Here is a 20,766-nt window from a genome sequence, read left to right as displayed (position 1 = left end):
GACTTTTGACAAAAACAAGAAAGTTTGATCATATTACGCCTATACTGGCTCACTTGCACTGGCTTCCTGTGCACCTAAGATGCGACTTTAAAGTTTTACTACTTACGTATAAAATACTACACGGTCAAGCTCCTGCCTATCTTGACGATTGTATTGTACCATATGTCCCGGCAAGAAATCTGCGTTCAAAGAACTCCGGCTTATTAGTGATTCCCAGAGCCCAAAAAAAGTCTGCGGGCTATAGAGCGTTTTCTATTCGGGCTCCAGTACTCTGGAATGCCCTCCTGGTAAAAGTTAGAGATGCTACCACAGTAGAAGCATTTAAGTCTCATCTTAAAACTCATTTGTATACTCTAGCCTTTAAATAGACTCCCTTTTTAGACCAGTTGATCTGCCGTTTCTTTTCTTTTCTTTTCTACTCTGCTCCCAACCCGGGGTGGACCGCTAGCCTGTCCATCAGATGGGGACATCTCTACGCTGCTGACCCGTCTCCACTCGGGATGGTTCCTGCTGGCCCCACTATGGACTGGACTTTCGCTGATGTGTTGGACTTTCACAATATTATGTCAGACCCACTCGACATCCATTGCTTTCGGTCTCCCCTAGAGGGGGGGGGTTACCCACATATGCGGTCCTCTCCAAGGTTTCTCATAGTCATTCACATTGACGTCCCACTGGGGTGAGTTTTCCTTGCCCGTATGTGGGCTCTGTACCGAGGATGTCGTTGTGGCTTGTACAGCCCTTTGAGACACTTGTGATTTAGGGCTATATAAATAAACATTGATTGCTTGATTGATTGAATGTGACAAAACAGTGGTCTTCAACGTTGTCCAGGACAAGGACTCCCAAACTGATGGAGCAAGGACCCCCTATTCATATATTTTGTAAACATGTTTTATATTGAACTGGTCAAAAAGGTAATTATTATTGTGCGATACCAAGATATTAAAATATAGCAGCAGTGAGGCTAATAACTAACTGGCGCTAATCATTAGCTGGCAAGTGGTGCGCTACTGGCCAGCTGACAACTGATGTGCTAATCACTAGCTGATAACTACAGCCCTAATCGCTAGCTAGCAATTAGACTGCTAATTTCTTGCTGTCAACAAGTGACAGATCGCTAGCTGGCAACTAGTGTGCTAATCGCTAGCTATCTTAAATAAATACAATAATATATATATTTTTGTATTAATTTTAACAGTGAAAGGTAGTAGAGTGTCCATGCCCATGCCATTTATAAACAAAACTAAGCATGTTAAATCAATGTTAATGTGAATTAAAACCATGTCAATTTGTGGAAAAATAATATGTATTAAAAAGTCCAATCAACTAAATATTTTACGACCCTTCTGCAATACGTCCGCAAACCCCCAAAGGGTAACGCAACCCCTTGTTGAAGACCTCTGTGATAGAATATAAAATAGTACATTAACAACTGAAGTAATCATTTGTGATTATTTGTGGAAAGTTTAACGTTTGCATTTTAATGTGACAGAACAGTGGTCTTCAACGTTGTCCAGGACAAGGACTCCCAAACTGATGGAGCAAGAACCCCTATTCTAAAAAAATAAAAAAATAAAATACAAATATATATATATATACAAATATATATATATATATATATATATATATATATATATATATATATATATATATATATATATATATATATATATATATATATATATATATATATATATACGCACAATGTTTTCTCGGTAGATGACAAAGATTCTTAAAAGTTTTTAAAATGTTACGAAATGTTATAGTCTTGTGTAATTTCCACATGTTTCATTTTGTTAAACGCCTGAATGCAGCTGAGATGGAGTGAAATTACTGACAAAACTCCACAATCACACAAAAATGTTTTTACTCACACCCAACGATTAGCAATTGAAGAAAATGGGTTTTTTTTGTTTTTTTATTCAAACAAATCCAATTAAATCGAATATCTAAAATCACTACATATTTTTTAGCAGTCCTATATAATGAATGTATATTTACCTAACGGCAACAATAGCTATGTGCCTTTGTGACAGCATTTTTTTTTTTTTTTTTTGATGAGAATAAATTTAATCGGATTAGCAGCAAAATTGAATGTTTTCTTCCTTGGCATATGTGCCACTAGTCCAGTCCTTCTCAAATAGTGGGGCAGGCTCCCCTAGAACAGAAGTCCCCAAACTTTTTGACTCAGGGGCGGCATTGGGTTAAAACAATTATATCAGGGGCGGCATTGGGTTAAAACAATTATATATATATATATATATATATATATATATATATATATATATATATATATATATATATATATATATATATATATATATATATATATATATATATATATATATCTGTGTCATCCTCAAGCTTGGGTCCTCTACCAGAGGCCTGGGAGGTTGAGGGTTCTGCGCAGTATCTTGGCTGTTCTTAGGACTGCGCCCTTCTGGACTGAGGCGTCAGATGTTGTGCCTGGGATCTGTTGGAGCCACTGTCCCAGTTTGGGGGGTTACTGCTCCGAGCGCCTCCACTACCACGGGGACCATGCTAGCCTTGACCTTCCACATCCGTTCCAGCTGCTCTTTCAACCCTTGGTACTTCTCAAGTTTTTTGTGTTCCTTCTTCCTGATGTTAGCGTCAGCTGGGATGGCCACATCTATCACCACCACCCTTTTTTGCTCTTTGTCCACCTAACGCACTAATTGACTGAAAGAGTGCTCACTTGATGTCACGTTATTGATGGGAAAATGCATTTTTAGACAATGTGATTTGCCTGAGCTGCTAGGAGACACCGAGAGTAACAAGCACTAGAAACTGGATGAGACAGGACAGATTTGAAAAAATTATTTTAAAAATTAAAAACTTGGGACTTTCCGCGGGCCGGATTTTGGACGCTGGCGGGTCGGATGCGGGCCATAGTTTGGGGGACCCCTGACCTAGAAAATGGATGGATAGATGGATACTATTTCTAGTCACGGTGGAAACTGGGGGTGGGGGGGGCACAAAATATTTTCTCCTACCTAGGGGGGGCATAACAGAAAATAACTGAGAAGCACTGCACTAGGTAAGGTGGTTTGAAGGAAATAATCAGCGTCATTTTGTCGTAATCCTGATAACAAACAATTAATCAGCCATCAATAGAATATGTCTCACCTTTGCGGTTCCATGATCATGGCGATTAAGTTCTTGCAGTATCGAGACTTTGGAGGAAGCTTTTGCTCTGACCATTGACATCGCAGTCTAGAGGGGGGAAGGATCAACATCATTACCATTTTACCCAGTTTGACCAGCTGAACCAGACCCTCAACCCCACCCCCAACGCACACCCACACCTGTGACCTTTGTGAGACATGTTTATGATGACAGATATGTTGGAGGGTGGCGGTCAAGGCCTTTGTTTGTGACAAGCGAGGAAACAAGGGATAGCATTCCGGTAATAGATGAAAGATGAGAGTGCGGATGAAAGTAAGGGGGGGGGGGGGGTTATCTCCTGTGCAGTGCATCGATCTGTTTGTGTTTCATGAAGGGCGGGTGAGCGGGTTTGTGTTGGCCTCCGTCCCAGCAAAAGTGCTGAGGTAGTGGCTGCTGCAGCTCACTGCACAGTGGAAGCACTACTACTGCTATTAAATTAGCAATATCAACTTTTATGAGCTTGCCTCCGCTGTCTGGAAGGAGGAATTAAACACAAAGAAATACATGAAAAATACTCACCCAAACAGAGGACCTGTAAAGTGGCTTTAAATCATCAGTACCTGTCTCTCTCTTGTGGCTCATAGCGGTACTGCAATCTCCTGCATGAACTCACGGGTAATGAAAATAATGCTGAAAGATGGGCACAGTCCAAATTACTTTATTGCATGTTGACAAATGTGGAAACTGTAAAAATAATCAGTGAATATATATGTTATATTAAATGTAACTAAACCTTTATAGTCTTTATGTTACTCTAACCGATTTTTATGGACTTGCCTCTTTGTAATGTTAAGTTCCTGTTATAAGCTGTCATACAGTATTGATTGATTGAAACTTGTATTAGTAGATTGCACAGTACAGTACATATTCCGTACAATTGACCACTAAATGGTAACACCCCAATAAGTTTTTCCAACTTGTTTAAATCGGGGTTAAATGTTACCATTTGGTGGTCAATTGTACGGAATATGTAATGTACTGTGCAATCTACTAATAAAAGTCTCAATCAATCAAGCCTTCAGCTCTTATTTTGAAGGCGCTAAGAGCAGAAGTGGGGTGACGTGTGTGTTGGAGTTGAGTTTTGGTAGCGAACGAAATAAAGTGGTCCTACTTTATTTCGCACAAGTCCACTACACACGTCACCCCACTTCCGCTCTTAGCGCCTTCAAAATAAGAGCTCAAGGCATATACTGTATGACACCTTATAACAGGAACTTAACATCACAAAGAGGCAAGTCCATAAAACTCGGTTACATTACGAACCGGATGGGACATTTTTCAAAGCAAAATATATAACAAGAACAACATTAGCTAGCTTATGTTAGCGTTAGTGGTTTAACAGGACATGTTGGTCCCAGGACTGTCAACAATTTTCACAATTACCAAGTTTATGTAATTATTTTTTTTACTGTCCGAGTAATATAATTGGTGTTAACGCCAGTCACTCCTCACCATGTCTCGTCAACACGTCCAAGTCCAAGAGAAGCAAAGGCACAATTTTGCAGTCATGTTGTTGTTCTGATATAATATACCCGGTACATTCAATGGTAGCTAATGCTAACTATCCAAATATGTCAGCTAACACCCAAAGCTAATGCATGTGCATGTGTTACGTACGTACGTAGTGACGTCATTACGTACGAGAAGCCGGAAAAGGGTTTTGATTGATTGATTGAAACTTTTATTAGTAGATTGCACAGTACAGTACATATTCCGTACAATTGACCTCTAAATGGTAACACCCGAATACGTTTTTCAACTTGTTTAAGTCGGATATGGTGGGATATAACACTGGAAAGTTAGTGCCCTCAAGACATCTGTAAATGTTGCAAAGAGCCCCTTTAATATTATGTATTAAAAGTTCATTTATAGTATGTAAATTGGTGTTTTTGAAGCTGATAATGACACAAAAAAGTGGCAATACACTAAGAAGTTGAATTTACACCTTGTTTGTAACGTTTTTAAAACATGATCCTTAATATGACTCATTTTATTAAACACATTTTAAGTTGATTTTAAAAGTTTTTTATAATTTAATTATTTATAAGTTACATCGTATTGTACATTCTGAAGATGTGTTATCAATCAATCAATCAAAGTTTACTTGCCCTAAATCACGAGTGTCTCAAAGGGCTACACAAGCCAATATACCTGTATTGACAAAATAATGTACAATTTTAGACATATATTCAAAGAGGTTTTTTTAATTTATTTTTAAGCCAATTTCTTGAGTCATTTCAAGCAGAAAAAAAAAAAATCCATCCATCCATTTCCTACCGCTTGTCCCTTACAGGGTGGCGGGGGGTGCTGGAGCCTTTAGGTTGAACAAAACCAAAGTGAAAATGAGTAGACTGCTTCTATAAATAAAGGCCCTCCATTTTGTTCATCGTGTTCACTTTGCAGGTGAGAACAAAAACAAAACGTAGTTCACAATACCGTTAAAGAGAAACATCGTAAAAATGACATGTTAAGTGTAAGTAAACATAGTGAGATGTATATATTTTATTTATTCATTTAATTTTTTTAAGTTAAAGTACCACTGATAGTCACACACACACTAGGTGTGGTGAAATTACCCTCTGCATTTGACCCATCCCCTTGTTCCACCCCCTGGAAGGTGAGGGGAGCAGTGAGCAGCAGCGGTGGCCGCGCTCGGGAATCATTTTGGTGATTTAACCCCCAAATCCAACCCTTGATGCTGAGTGCCAAGCAGGGAAGTAATGGTGTGTCCATCCAATATTTTCTGCCGCTTGTCTCTCTCGGGTCGCGTATATATACACTACCGTTCAAAAGTTTGGGGTCACTCAAACAATTTTGTGGAATAGCCTTCATTTCTAAGAACAAGAATAGACTGTCGAGTTTCAGATGAAAGTTCTCTTTTTCTGGCCATTTTGAGCGTTTAATTGACCCCACAAATGTGATGCTCCAGAAACTCAATCTGCTCAAAGGAAGGTCAGTTTTGTAGCTTCTGTAACGAGCTAAACTGTTTTCAGATGTGTGGACATGATTGCACAAGGGTTTTCTAATCATCAATTAGCCTTCTGAGCCAATGAGCAAACACATTGTACCATTAGAACACTGGAGTGATAGTTGCTGGAAATGGGCCTCTATACACCTATGTAGATATTGCACCAAAAACCAGACATTTGCAGCTAGAATAGTCATTTACCACATTAGCAATGTATAGAGTGTATTTCTTTCAAGTTAAGACTAGTTTAAAGTTATCTTCATTGAAAAGTACAGTGCTTTTCCTTCAAAAATAAGGACATTTCAATGTGACCCCAAACTTTTGAACGGTAGTGTATATATATATACTGTATATATATATATATTTTTTTATTTGTATGTATGTATGTATGTATGTCATTCCATCATTTTCTGCCACTTGTCCCTCTCGGGTCGCATATATGCTTGGATTACGAGTAAGCCATATGCATAATTCATATTTAATACAGCACGCTTTGTTGATCAAACTGTCAGCTGATTGAAATGAACTGGACATGTCAGTATTCAAATAAATTATTCAATATGTTGTCAAACCAATCACTTACATTTTTAATATTTCTTTACAATCAAGGGTTTTTCCAGAAGGAATGAAGACTACAAAAGGCTGGTGATAAACAGGAATTCATAGACCCATTTTCATTATGTCATAGTTTTCCGAAATATTGGAGAAGATAGGCCATTAAAGACTACTCAATTATCTAGAAAATAAAAATATTCATTGTGAACAGCAGTATGGTTTTAGACCCAACAGGACCACTACCTTCGCATTAGTGGGCCTTGTATAGAAAACATATCAAATGCCGTCACAGACAAACAATATGCTGTTGGTGTGTTCCTGGATCTCACCAAAGCTTTCAATACAGTAAATCATGATTTGCTACTAAAATATGGGATTAGAGGGTGGCCTTTTCTTGGCTCCAGACTTATCTGAAGAAGAGATGCCAGTACGTCCACATCAATGGCACAGATTCCCAGCTACTGACAGTGACCAGTGGGCTTCCACAGGGGTCAGTGCTGGGTCCTTTTTTGTTCCTTATGTAAAATTAACGATCTTTGTTTAGTTTCAAAAATATTCAATTTGATTTTATTCGCTGTTGACACTAATATACCTCGATGTGGTAACAACCTAGAAACATTAATAGATACAGTAGAAACATAATAGAAGTGGTTTAATACAAATAAGTTAACTCTCAATATAAACACAAATAAATGTATAGTGTTTGGAAATCGTGCCATTGATGTATGTAGAAAATTTAAAAAAAACATGATACTGAGATAGAAAAAGTGAATGAAATGAAATTTATTGGAGTACTTTTGCAAAATAAGCTCAGTTTTTTAAGCCCTACATAAACTACATCAAGGCAAAGCTATGCAAATATCTTGCAATAATATCTAAAGTCAATAAATCTGTTAAATGAACAAATATATAGCTATATATAAATATATATTATACGTTAGGTCAGGAAAAAACACTGAGGGTATTTCATCCCTACAAGCCTGTTTCACAGGTTTCTCTGCTCTTCATGGGATTTTTGAGCAGGAAAACCTACGTAACAGGCTTGTCGGGATGAAATAGCCTCTGTGTTTTTTCCTGACCTAACCTATATTCTGCTCTACCCAGGTATTGAGCACTGTATAACAGATAAACCACAGAAACCTCGACTATATAAATATATATTATACTTTTCCCTGGTTCTGCCTTACATGACCTACGGCCCGAAGTGTGGGGAAACACGTATAAAACCAATCTTCATCCAATTAGTGTCATTCAAAAAGGAGTGATCCGCATTGTGAATAAAGTGGTTTACAGGGCATATACAAATGAGCTTTTCATTCAATTAAAAGCACTAAAATGGAAGGGTTTGGTCCACTTCAAGACAGCACCATTTATGTTGAACATAAGCAATAACAAGTTGCCAGTGTACATACAGGGATCGTTTCGAAAACGAGACTGTTTATAATTTCCGAAAGAAAGAACGGTTTAAAAAAAAAACATACGTGAGAGAGACAATAAGAAGTCTAAGTCTAAGTCTAAGACCGAGTGCAAAGCAGCATTTTGTGCCTTTTGTTGGGATTAATGTATGGACCAAGAGTTAAAAGACTAAAACTTTTGAAGAAATCAATTATTTAAAAAAACATGTTGAGAATGGATGGAAAGAATGTAAAATTAACACGTTGGGACTTTTTCATAATTTTTTATTTATTTTGTGATTAATGGAAAACAAAAAAAAATTACAACTACATGCATAAGACAGTGGTAGTTTTTCTTTCCATTTCTGTTTCTGTTTTGTAAATACACTGGGATAGGTGTAATAAGCTTTAACTTCCATTTCAGACTATTCAAAACATGTCTTCTCTTTATCTGGAAAAATGTTTAAAAATGTCGGAATGAATGAAATTTGAGCAGATTACAAGTTTGGAAATGTGTGTTTTCAATGCTTCTAGCCAAAAACATCTCGTTCTGCTGTATACTCTTAAGCTGTGGGACGGCTTGTCCGTCGCTCTTCCACCAGACTGTGGAGCGGCTTGTTATTACGGAGAGCAGTCTCAACGCAGAGATACCCAGATGAGATTCTTCAACCATCTCAGTCTGGGACCAAACTCTATCCACCGAGTTGATAACGCTCAACCCCACAGTGTTGTTTATCCAAGATTAGTTCCGTAATTTGTCAGTCCGTTCGCCCAAACTGCGGGATCATCTTTTGTGGTCATGCTTGGACTGGAGTGACCAACACGTAGACGGCTGACTCTCGACAACTCCTGGTTGAGGAGTGCGGTGACGTCCCACAGCGGTGTGTGACCATGCTGCTGAGGCTCTTGGCAGATTTGACATTGTTTAAGATAGAAAGCCAAGCCAAAGAAGCATCATCACGACGGTAAAATTAGTAACACTGGGGGTACACGGGCCTGATCTTGTGGTGTGTAGTTTTTTTTAATGTTATTTTTTTGTATACAAATATATTGGATCTATACTGTATGTATAAATGAAATATGTGGTATAAAAATAATGATAAAGCTTACTCATAACAAGTTACAAAATCTCATCTTGACTTATGACATACATTTGCGCAAAGATGGCTCAAACATTTTATTTTTTAATTTCTTTAAAAACAGTACTATTAATATTTTTTTATATTGAAAATAATGAATCTATTCAGAATCAGAATGAATTAAAATCGAGATTCGGATGTGAAGTAATATTTTTTAACAACCCTATGGAGGGTGTTGACTTTTTTTTTTTTTAGATGGTAGCTGTTTTTAATGTTAAAAAAACGTTAATGTCATATTAAATTTTTACGTTTTAGTAGTAAACTATAAACGGCATTTATCGGCTGTAATGATTTTAGACACAAGACAAAATATCGTGTTTGCTTGGCACATAATTTAAAATACAAACAAATAAGCTTTCAATGCTAAATGTACTGGCAAGAATCATTGTTGCGACAGAAGTATTCATTCCAAGACGCTGAATGTCAAATTTGGGTACAGGTGTCGGCTCTACTTAGGTTTTTTTCAATATAAAACAATTATTTATTGTTTATTATTTTCATACGCCTCACGTTTTGTATGACTAGGTTGTCAAATAAAATGCATGCCAAAATGTTGCCCAATAAAGAATTGCATGCATTGCTCTTTAATATAAGCCACCATGGGGCCAAAGAAAGTTGCGAGTGTCAGCACTTTGATTAAGAAGGTGACAAACACCCTTGAATTCAAGAAAGAGCTCGTAGCAAAGTGCTAAGTGACGTTAAATGTTTATTTGGCAATTTTATTCGACATTTATATTAATTTCACATTGTTTTCTGCATGTAATATTATAACTGTCTTCTCTGAATTATTTTTAGGGCGTCAGTTGAGTTACAAAAAGTATTCGGTTCCCCTCTGACCTTTTTGAACGGATTACTCACAAAAAGTGAGGTGCCTATTGCAAGATTTTGTTCCACTGCAGAGGACGCTGGTCCTCAGGGGGTTGCACACGACATACTGCATGTCTGAAATATACATAATACATTTTTCTCGTGTGAAATATGACTGTTAAACTTTATAGTCTAACACAAATTTCCAAACTTTTGGTTAAAGGTAAACACACGTTCACTCACAGCGGCCATTTTTTACTCCCACGGTGCTATTTTGCATACTAATGAGGCGCCTAATGGATGCATTGAGTGCAACATAGTGTCTTATAAATAAAACGTATTTAATAACGCACACACACACACACACGCTCAATAACAACCTGAGGAGAGTATGTAGAACAAGGAATGCAGTATATTTACAAGAGGAAGCTTGTTAGAAGTGATGAAGTCAGTGGTCAGTCCCATCCTTAATATCAGTGTGCGTCAACAAAAGAGTGATTTATGCCACAAACACGTAGCTTTCAATGGAATAAAGCAGATTATAAGATCCAATAGCACCTAGTTTACCAGTTCATGGGGTGGGGGCGGGGCATGTACTCAGTGCAGCGGTAAACCATGCGGCGCCATCTTTGTTAGTAGAAGTGTTCCAGGTGGAGCGGGGGATTTTTTTTTTTTTCCGACGTTTCTCGTTTTTTTTTAAAGTTCAAAGTCCGTCACCGCTCTCACACATGCGGGGAAATAGCACCGTCCTCCGACAAGAGGAAGTAGGTATGGCAACGGCGATTGCTTAGAGGTGGGGGACGGGCGCAGGTGTTTGGATTATGTCCTCTTCATGCACACCTGGCAGCGGCTTATGTGCGTCCGCAGGTTTCCCGCTTTTAGCGTCGTCGGCACGGGTTTCCTGGAGAGGAGAAGGAGAGGTGTCGAGTTATTTTCATATATAGGAAAAAATATCAATGTTGCTATGGAAACGTATTGTTGGTCAATCGCTGAGAGCAGTGATTGTAAAACTGCAGTACGTGGTACGCTGACTACGTCTAGTGCAGTGTAGGGTTGGACGGTGTACCGGTTACTAATAAAGTAGCGCGGTACTAATGAGTTCAAAACAATAATATACTTTTTTTTCATCTGTGCAGCCGTGACGTACAGAGTAGGGTTGTACGGTATACCGGTATTAGTTTAGTACCGCGATACTAATGAATCATTTTCGGTACTATACCGCCTCTGAAAAGTACCGGTCCATTGCTGGTTTACGAGCAGACGAGCATGTTCGGCAGCGCACAATCACGGAGTACTTACAAGCAGACACAGTGTGTAGACAGAAAAGGGAGAACGGACGCATTTTGGCTTAAAAACTAACAATAAAGATGAAGTCATAACAATGAAACGCCCTCAGGAAGAGGTGCTTTAAGACATGGCTAGCTAGCTAGCGGCTAAAGTCCAGCCCCAGTCTGCAGTGTTTTAGCTACTTCTAAATCACTAATCCTGGTCTCCATGGCAACAAATAAAGTACGTTTCTTACAAGTATCATCCCTGCAGGACGAGGAATAGCTAAACATGCTTCACTACACACCGTAGCTCACCGGCGTCAAAATGTAAACAAACGCCATTGGTGGATCTACACCTAACATCCACTGTAATGATACCAAGTACAGGCACGTATCTAGTCGATACTACTATGATTACGTCGATATTTTTTGGCATCACAACATCTTTCTTTGAGAAAAAAATCATATTATGTTTATAAACTCAGGAAATATGTCCCTGGACACATGAGGACTTTGAATATGACCAATGTATGATCCTGTAACTACTTGGTATCGGATTGATACCCAAATTTGTGATATCATCCAAAACTAATGTAAAGTATCAAACAACAGAAGAATAAATGATTATTACATTTTAACAAAAGTGTAGACAGAACATGTTAAAAGAGAAAGTAAGCAGATATTAACAGTAAATGAACATGTAGATGAATAATTAATTTTTTACCACTTGTCCTTAATTATGTTGACAAAATAATAGAATGATAAATGACACAATATGTTACTGCATAAGTCAGCAGACTAATTAGGAGTGTTTACTTACTACTAAAAGACAAGTTATCTTGTGTGTTCACTATTTTATTTAAGGACTAAATTGCAATAAGTATTATAATATATTTTATTATATATTTTATCAAGCATTACAGCAGCATCATAACATTTTGGCAACACCATTAATATCCCAATATTTTGGCGATGGTAACAATAGTATCATTATATTTTAACAAGTATAACCACAGGTATATAATATATATAATATTTTAATATCTAATACAATAATATTTTCTCAATGATAGTATAACGGCTCTGTACTAGTGTTGTCCCGATACCAATATTTTGGTACCGGTACCAAAATAATTTCGATACTTTTTGGTACTTTTATAAATAATGGGGACCACAAATTATTGGCTGTATTTTAACAAAAAATCTTAGGGTACATTAAACAGAAACATATGTTTAATGTACCCTAAGACTTTTTGCTAAAATACAGCCAATAATGCAATTTTCGATGCTTTTCGGTACTTTTATAAATAATGGGGACCACAAAAAATTGCATTATTGGCTGTATTTTAACAAAAAATCTTAGGGTACATTAAACAGAAACATATGTACTTTTATAAGTAATGGGGACCACAAAAAAATTGTATTATTGGCTGTATTTTAACAAAAAATCTTAAGGTACATTAAACATATGTTTCTGTTTAATGTACCCTAAGATTGGCTGTATTTTAACAAAAAATCTTAGGGTACATTAAACATATGTTTCTGTTTAATGTACCCTAAGATTTTTTGTTAAAATACAGCCAATAATGCAATTTTTTTGTGGTCCCCATTATTTATAAAAGTACCGAAAAGTATAGAAAATCGCATTATTGGCTATATTTTAGCAAAAAATCTTAGGGTACATTAAACATATGTTTCTGTTTATACATTAAACAGAAACATAAGTTTAATGTACCCTAAGATTTGTTGTTAATATACAGCCAATAATGCAATTTTTTTGTGGTCCCCATTATTTATAAAAGTACCGAAAAGTATAGAAAATCGCATTATTGGCTATATTTTAGCAAAAAGTCTTAGGGTACATTAAACATATGTTTCTGTTTATACATTAAACAGAAACATATGTTTAATGTACCCTAAGATTTTTTGTTAAAATACAGCCAATAATGCAATTTTTTTGTGGTCCCCATTATTTATAAAAGTACCGAAAAGTATCGAAATAATTTTGGTATCGGGACAACACTAGCACAGAGCCGTTATACTATCATTGAGAAAATATTATTATATTAGATATTAAAATATGATATATATTATATATCTGTGGTTATACTTGTTAAAATATAATGATACTGTTGTTACCATCGACAAAATATTGTGATAATGGTGTTGCCAAAATGTTATGATGCTGCTGTAATGCTTGATAAAATCCATCCATCCATTTCCTACCGCTTATTCCCTTCAAGGTCGCGGGGGTTGCTAGAGCCTATCTCAGCTACAATCGGGCGGAAGGCGGGGTACACCCTGGACAAGTCGCCACCTCATCGCAGGGCCAACACAGATAGACAGACAACATTCACACTCACATTCACACACTAGGGCCAATTTAATGTTGCCAATCAACCTATCCCCAGGTGCATGTCTTAGGAGGTGGGAGGAAGCCGGAGTACCCGGAGGGAACCCACGCAGTCACGGGGAAGAACATGCAAACTCCACACAGAAAGATCCCGAGGCCGGGATTGAACTCACGACTACTCAGGACCTTCGTATTGTCAGGCAGACGCACTAACCCCTCTGCTTGGTAAAATATATAATAAAATATATTATGATACTGTTGTATAATTCCCAAAATATGATGTTGTTGTCGTTGCTAAAATTTGGTCATACTATCATTAAAGCTGACCAAATATCGTAACAATATCGCCCCCCGCTTACCTAAACATCTCGCTGTCTTCAATGGTCGCGAGCCAGAAGCTATAGGAGTTAGCGTAGTAGTTGCAAGTCCCGCGGCCGTGACACTCGATGAACGGCGCACTTCGAAACTCCTCCAAGCAGGAACCGGGAGAGGCCAGAGCCTGGCCCGACCCCTCAGCACCAGCACTGGTGTGCTGCACAAGCACAACAGAAGATTGTTAGCACCGAGTGTTAGCATTCTGGAAGCAGCAGTCATGTTTTGAGCTTTTTGAACCTTTAAGGCCACCATATTTCTGGGGTTGTGTCCATCATTGGGGAAATACCCAAATAACTTTGCCTGATTGCCATCTACTATCCAAAGTCGTGACAATAACATACTGAAAATAACCACCTGAACTTGTTCGTCTTACCATGACGAAGGAGTATCCGATCCACAGGGAGTCCCAGCCGTAAGGACACGGTGGGATCATAATGGTCTGACTGTGGACCGCTATCACCATGGCCGGGGCTTCGCACACCGCGCACCTGTAAACAAATAAATGTGATGCCAGCACTGAAGAACAAGAGGGCAGAGAGGCGTGGCCCACCTGCTGATGAAGGGTTTGATGCTTTCCCCGGTGATGGGCGCCATGCTCATGGGCATGGGCTCGGGCGAGGTGAGCCAGTACGAGTAGTCGTTACGGGAGGCGAAGTTGCACACGTTGTTGATGTTACAGAACAAGAAGGGCATCGGACTGAACTTCCTTAGACAGCTACCTGCCGTACCTAAAAAAAAAAACAAGGGATATTAAAAAAAAAAATCCTCCTCAGAAAAGCACTTTCTTTACATTTTCTTGACCTATCTACGGTTCTCACCAAGATCCTGCCCATGGGAGCGTTCGTTGCCTTGCACGTACAGCAGAGAGTAGCCGTCATAAATGGGCGAGGTGCCTTCGGGACAAACTGGAATGTCCACATTTTGGCTGTGACGAGTCACTAAGAACCCGTGATCCATTGAGGAGGGGCCAGGTGGTCCCAGTTGTCCGGGAACGCCATCAGGTCCTGAAGGGCCAGGATACCCTCTTGGTCCTAAAGGAAGGATTTGTTAATAATTTTGGGGACATGATTACACACTGCTTGTATGGTCTTCTAACCTTCAGGCCCTTGGAGACCAGGTTCTCCTTTGGATCCTGGTTGACCATGATATCCAGGGAGGCCATCTTCTCCTTTTGGCCCCTTTTGGCCAGTCACACCTGGGAAAATGAACAACAAACAGGTTATTAATGTAGGTGCAGACCTTCAAAAGGATTACTCTGGATCATCACCCTGTAGTCCTTTCTGTCCTGGGAACCCAGATGGGCCCTGTGGTCCTGTTAAGCCTGCAATACCCTGTTGACCAATGTCTCCTTTGATAAAGGTATGTGGGCCAGGTGGACCAGGAGCACCGAGGTTACCTGAAATACAGTAGAGGACATTTTGCAATTACTTTAATTGATACTACTGTACAGCTATACTGTAGGCATGACTCTGAAATTAATGGTGGATGTCCCTCATCTTATGTTTGTTTCTCGTACCCTTTTCCCCTGGAAATCCTCTGTCTCCAAGTTCTCCCTTAAATCCCAGGTCCCCGAAAGTACCCTTTGGGCCTAGATAGTCACAATAACACAACACCAACGGAACACTTTCTTTAGACAATGGTTTCTTTCATTGATAAGACCAAGATAGTGTTTCACTCACCTGGGAAGCCGGGAACACCCGGAAATCCCCGCTCACCTTTGGGACCATGAACCCCAGGAAGACCAGGTTGTCCCTGCACACAAAGCACACACAGCTGAATATGTCAATCTGTAGCTTTTCTACAACTCAACATTGTTCCTCAATCCAGCATTTACTGCACATCTACTGTGTCTAGTTACATACATTGAATCCTGGACCTCCGAGGTCACCCTTTTGTCCTGACTCTCCCTGGAAACCTGGCGGACCCTGGTCTCCTTTGTCTCCCACCTGCCCGTCTCGTCCCGGCACACCAGAAGCTCCTGGAGCTCCAATGTTTCCTTTTTAAAAAAGTGAAGAGATACAGACTGCTGTCTTCTAGTTGACAAGAAATGTTCCTCGTAAATTGTGTACATTGAATGAATACCTGGTTCTCCAGGTTGTCCTGCATTGCCCCGATCTCCTTTGGGACCCTCAAGAGAGATTCCTGGGAATCCGGATTGACCTGGCTCACCCTGCCGTCCTTGTAGGCCTGTAAGTCCCTTGTCACCTTTGATACCAGGGACACCAGGATAACCTGGGGCGCCGGGAATGCCAGGATCACCACTGTCACCTGAAGATCAGGACACACAAGAGATATCCTTACAGTCAAACCTATTTTATTGTCCGGTATATCTAAATGATTAAGATGAATTGTACCTTTGCTACCAATCTCTCCGGGGGCCCCCGGAATACTTAGGCCAGGTAAACCTGCAGTGTAGAATTATAGTCAATATATATTCTCAGTGGTTTTGAATGAGAATTCTTCCAATTGATATTTCTGGTTGTCGGATTTGTTCAGTCGGACTGGTTGTGTGATTTCCTTTAGGACGCTAAAATGCAAACACTGATCATTCTTGTGCCATACAAACCTGGATCTCCTCTCTCCCCAGACGATCCAGGTATGCCATCTACACCGGCTTCTCCTTTCTCTCCAGGAGTACCAGGTGCCCCCTGCAAACCACCCTCACCTGGTAGGGGGGACATTCAGTACTTCAGTTAAACGATAGCAAAATATGCTTGTGAGGGCATTCCAACAATAACACGTTACTTACCGGGCCGACCATCAAAACCAGGCTCCCCCGGAGATCCTGGTAGCCCTGGAACACCTTTCACACCAGGTATGCCAGGCTGGCCTACATAGATTACATGCACAGATTGTCAATGAAATTAGGAATCACCACAGATGAAATAGTCCTGGATTTTGGAGCGACAACACAAAGTGAAATCTGACCTGGAGTGCCAAGGAATCCTTTATCTCCTTTAGTTCCTTCAGGTCCTGGCATGCCAGGTGTTCCTATTTGACCCTTCTGACCCCTGTCCCCTCGTAGTCCTGGGAATCCCGGTTGGCCTGGTGTACCCTAAGAGAGGAAGCCAATACAGTGACATTAAGAGCTAATAAGTACAGTAACAACATGTCAAGGTAGTTTGGGTCTCAGACAGGGACCACATTGTTAAATAAAGACCAAATAATTTGCATAACTTTCAGATATTATACAATGAATAAAACTATAATTGAAGACAGTAGATTACCCTTTCTCCTGGAAATCCTGGGAGACCAATACCTGGCTCACCAGGTGATCCCAGTTCTCCTTTCTCTCCATCCGTGCCTCTGAAACCAGGATGTCCCGGTGTACCTATATCTCCTTTAACACCTTTTAGACCAGTTGAACCTGAGCTCACACACAACAACAAAACATATATAAAACAACAGTTCTTGTCCGAATTAAGTTCTCCAGAAATCACATTCCAATAAAATATGTTACAGGTCTACTCAGATTTGCAGTTTGCTTACCCGGTATTCCCATTTCTCCCGCAGAACCCTTCTGACCTGGTGGACCCATACTGCCTAGTTCTCCAGGAATCCCACTGTCTCCTTTATCACCTGAGACACATTGACCAAAGACAACCTTTAACCAGAGGTTCCACGGTAAAACATTTAGTTTATTAATGTATTGTAATCCCACCACCAAAACAAACATGTATGGATTTAAGTAGTCACCTGGCTGTCCCGGTAAACCAGGTTCTCCATTTTTGCCTGGCATTCCAGGATCTCCAGGTAGTCCACGATAACCTTTCTGTCCTGTCACTCCAGCGTTTCCTAATAAGCGAGACAACAATCTTATGTGTGAGACTTGAGTGAACTTCCATGTTTCATGTTTTTCCGAAGGCGTTCCCACCTGGGTCGCCAATGTCTCCCTTATCCCCCCTCATTTTCACCATGTCGACTTTACTCATGTTCCCTGGAGGTCCTTGAGGACCTTGCTCTCCCCTCTCTCCTTTTGCTCCAATTTGTCCAATTAGTCCTCGTAAACCAGGAACACCGGGATCACCTGAGAAAGATGTTAAAAAAGACAATATTCTGTTTTGTTGTTAAATATTATTTACCAGAACTTCAAGGAGTATCACCCTAAACCCGATTTCTGAAGGCTCCCCATCCCACTTCTGACACCATTTTTCACAGAAGCATCCTAAACCAAAGAGATTGGCAGAATCCAAGTGCTTCAAACACTAGCAGAACACACGACCTGTCGAAGGCGTTCTTCATACCGAGCAGATCACAGCATGTCCTCACTACTACTCTTCCCACTTCTCAGAGCATTTTCAAACCACCGCCCCAAAAAAACCTTTGACTTAGACTGAAACACATTCAAATAAACTTTTAATGATTCGTCACCTGTCAAGCCTTGACCTCCAGGTAAACCTGGTGATCCCTGAAATCCTGGCGATCCTGGGGTCCCAATGACTCCCATTTCACCTTTGGAACCTGGCCAAAAAATGCAGGTAAGGGAAATTACTGTAACTCACAAAGAGCAATCTATTTGTTAAAACGTGTTTCTCACCTTGCTGTCCTATCTGTCCATCCCTTCCTGGAAAGCCTGGTGTTCCTGGCAGTCCTTTAACACCAGGGACTCCCGGGAACCCAGAGACTCCTTTTTCTCCTTGAGGCCCTGGCATGTCGAGGCCAGGTGGACCTGGATAGCCCTGCTCTCCTTTTTCACCTTCCCTACCTACAAAAAATCCAGTATTTAGTTTACCAGAACTCTATCATAGGGCAAAATAAAAAACCTTATTGCATCCAAATGTGTAAAATAAAATACCCAAAATATTTTACATACCAAATGGACCAGGCTCTCCAGGCAGTCCTTGTGGTCCAGGGGCACCTGGCAAGCCGTTTCCTGGAGCTCCTGGTAACCCTACCACTCCAACAGGTCCAACACGGCCCATGCTACCTAAAACCCAAATAAAACAATGTCTGGGTCGTTCAACTAGATAGCATGACCAGAGTATGCATAACATTGGAACCATCCAGTGATACCTTTGATTCCTTGAGGTCCTGGTGGTCCTGTCTGGCCTTCTCTCCCAGGAATACCTGGCAGTCCCAAGCCACCTTTCTCTCCTGGGAAGCCAATAATACCAGGGGTACCCTTTGAACCTTTTGGTCCTGGGAGCCCCATTCCTGGTTCACCCTGTTAGGTAATGGTACAGGATTTAGGCTAATTTCTGTACAGAATATCATATGTGACCTAATCAGTAATTTGTTCGAAGATCATGAATTAATACGCACTTTTTGTCCATGTGGACCAGGCTGTCCAAAAATACCATCCTGTCCAGGTCTTCCTGGCTCTCCGGACAATCCGGGAGCACCTGGAATTCCACTGATTCCTGGAAATATAGAGCTCCATTTGAACATTTTCATGGGTCTGAAGGTATCCGGTGCATGTCTTTGGTACTGTATGACTAGTTACGGAAAAATTGAAATAGTTGAATACTATACCTTTGGGACCAGTCGGGCCAGGAAATCCAATTCCAGGAAAACCTTGATCACCTTTCTGACCAGGAAAACCTGGTACTCCAGCGTCTCCTTGGAGACCTCTGTCCCCTGCAGCCAACAACAAGCTCTGATCAAATAGATTTTATTTCTGCAAATTCTTGACAAATGACAAATATGACATAGTCCCCCTAATACTTGGTCAAACGCCAATCAAAAAGAAAACATCCCAAGGAAAGAAGGTTTGAGCTTACCTAGCAGTCCATCTCTGCCAGGCTCCCCACGTGGTCCAGGTATACCTTGCGCTCCAGGGGTGCTCACGCCTGTACCTGGCTCACCTTTGGCACCTAGACACAAATAATACATTTTGCATGTGTGTTTACGAACCTTGTACAAATGAGTATAAATATTCATGAGACTAATCGCTCACCAGGTACTCCAGGGGATCCGGGGATACCTGGAGTCCCGTGACTTCCCTTGTCCCCAGGCACCCCTGGTCGGCCATAGCCTGGCACACCTGAAGGACCCCTCTCCCCTGGAGGGCCTACACGACCAGGGTCTCCGATTGGTCCATGATCACCCTTGATGCCGCCTCTGCCCTAAAAGCAAAGTCATCAAGTAGAAAGAACACTCAAACAAAACACTAAAACTGTTCAAAGAACGCTTTTCTTACAGGTTCTCCTTTGTGGCCTGGCACACCCGGTAGGCCATCCCTCCCAGGTTTCCCATCCAGGCCTGGTTGTCCTGGTGAACCGGCGAAACCGGGCAAACCTTTGTCTCCTTTCAGACCTGAAGCAATGAAAATGTCTCCGGGCGCTCCAACTGCACCTGGTTCCCCAATCAAACCGGGACTGCCATTGAGGCCCTAAATACAGGTAAAACATATATGAACTAAAGCCTTTTATATACACCCCTCTTTCTCCTATACATTTGTATTGATGCTACTTACAGTTCTTCCAGGTGTTCCAGGGAATCCTGACTGACCCTTGCCTCCTTTGCTTCCCACTAGACCAGGAGGACCTTTTGACAGACAGAGACTACTTCAGCTGAGGTGATTGAACAAAATGTCCATCTGTACATTCCTTCTCTGTACTGTTTGTCCACGTTTATGCCATGTCATGATAACTTGTCTTGTAATTGGTCTTATACAACATAAACCAAATTGACACACCTCGCTCTCCTTTAAGGCCCTGGGGTCCAGGTAATCCAGCGGGGCCAAACCCTTCGCACTGAACACAAGTGTCTCCTTGGT

The 20,766-nt window shown here is 40.5% G+C and overlaps 1 protein-coding gene and 1 long non-coding RNA gene across 4 annotated transcripts in view; both read right to left on the bottom strand.

The window, feature by feature from the left end:
• Positions 1 to 4,764, bottom strand: part of LOC133664417 (uncharacterized) — a 57,132-nt gene extending 52,368 nt beyond the window's left edge. For both annotated transcript variants that reach the window (XR_009828578.1, XR_009828577.1), the window contains exons 1-3: positions 4,642 to 4,764; positions 3,750 to 3,819; positions 3,151 to 3,237 (exon numbers count right to left, since the gene is read on the bottom strand). This is a non-coding gene — a long non-coding RNA (uncharacterized LOC133664417). The remainder of the gene's footprint in view (positions 1 to 3,150; positions 3,238 to 3,749; positions 3,820 to 4,641) is intronic.
• A 3,593-nt stretch (positions 4,765 to 8,357) lies between these two features.
• LOC133664395 (collagen alpha-1(IV) chain-like) overlaps positions 8,358 to 20,766 on the bottom strand; it is a 154,084-nt gene continuing 141,675 nt past the window's right edge. For both annotated transcript variants that reach the window (XM_062068974.1, XM_062068975.1), the window contains 30 exons: positions 20,686 to 20,766; positions 20,464 to 20,534; positions 20,188 to 20,379; positions 19,945 to 20,113; positions 19,769 to 19,861; positions 19,521 to 19,625; positions 19,311 to 19,408; positions 19,062 to 19,212; positions 18,862 to 18,975; positions 18,586 to 18,753; positions 18,420 to 18,509; positions 17,923 to 18,075; positions 17,745 to 17,843; positions 17,538 to 17,627; positions 17,276 to 17,415; positions 16,977 to 17,103; positions 16,798 to 16,878; positions 16,615 to 16,713; positions 16,403 to 16,453; positions 16,131 to 16,316; positions 15,911 to 16,044; positions 15,728 to 15,800; positions 15,565 to 15,636; positions 15,316 to 15,444; positions 15,145 to 15,243; positions 14,867 to 15,079; positions 14,599 to 14,776; positions 14,422 to 14,536; positions 14,033 to 14,205; positions 8,358 to 10,953 (listed from right to left, as the gene is read on the bottom strand). The exon at positions 20,686 to 20,766 is cut by the window's right edge and continues 3 nt beyond it. In XM_062068974.1, the coding sequence (XP_061924958.1) occupies positions 10,872 to 10,953; positions 14,033 to 14,205; positions 14,422 to 14,536; positions 14,599 to 14,776; positions 14,867 to 15,079; positions 15,145 to 15,243; positions 15,316 to 15,444; positions 15,565 to 15,636; positions 15,728 to 15,800; positions 15,911 to 16,044; positions 16,131 to 16,316; positions 16,403 to 16,453; positions 16,615 to 16,713; positions 16,798 to 16,878; positions 16,977 to 17,103; positions 17,276 to 17,415; positions 17,538 to 17,627; positions 17,745 to 17,843; positions 17,923 to 18,075; positions 18,420 to 18,509; positions 18,586 to 18,753; positions 18,862 to 18,975; positions 19,062 to 19,212; positions 19,311 to 19,408; positions 19,521 to 19,625; positions 19,769 to 19,861; positions 19,945 to 20,113; positions 20,188 to 20,379; positions 20,464 to 20,534; positions 20,686 to 20,766 (3,626 nt within the window). In that variant the 3' untranslated portion in view covers positions 8,358 to 10,871. The remainder of the gene's footprint in view (positions 10,954 to 14,032; positions 14,206 to 14,421; positions 14,537 to 14,598; positions 14,777 to 14,866; positions 15,080 to 15,144; positions 15,244 to 15,315; positions 15,445 to 15,564; positions 15,637 to 15,727; positions 15,801 to 15,910; positions 16,045 to 16,130; positions 16,317 to 16,402; positions 16,454 to 16,614; positions 16,714 to 16,797; positions 16,879 to 16,976; positions 17,104 to 17,275; positions 17,416 to 17,537; positions 17,628 to 17,744; positions 17,844 to 17,922; positions 18,076 to 18,419; positions 18,510 to 18,585; positions 18,754 to 18,861; positions 18,976 to 19,061; positions 19,213 to 19,310; positions 19,409 to 19,520; positions 19,626 to 19,768; positions 19,862 to 19,944; positions 20,114 to 20,187; positions 20,380 to 20,463; positions 20,535 to 20,685) is intronic.

This window comes from Entelurus aequoreus, linkage group LG14 (genome assembly GCF_033978785.1).
Source record: "Entelurus aequoreus isolate RoL-2023_Sb linkage group LG14, RoL_Eaeq_v1.1, whole genome shotgun sequence".
NCBI classification, from domain to species: domain Eukaryota; kingdom Metazoa; phylum Chordata; class Actinopteri; order Syngnathiformes; family Syngnathidae; genus Entelurus; species Entelurus aequoreus.
The sequence above is the reverse complement of the archived record's forward strand: the minus strand, read 5'-3'. Positions and strand labels throughout refer to the sequence as shown.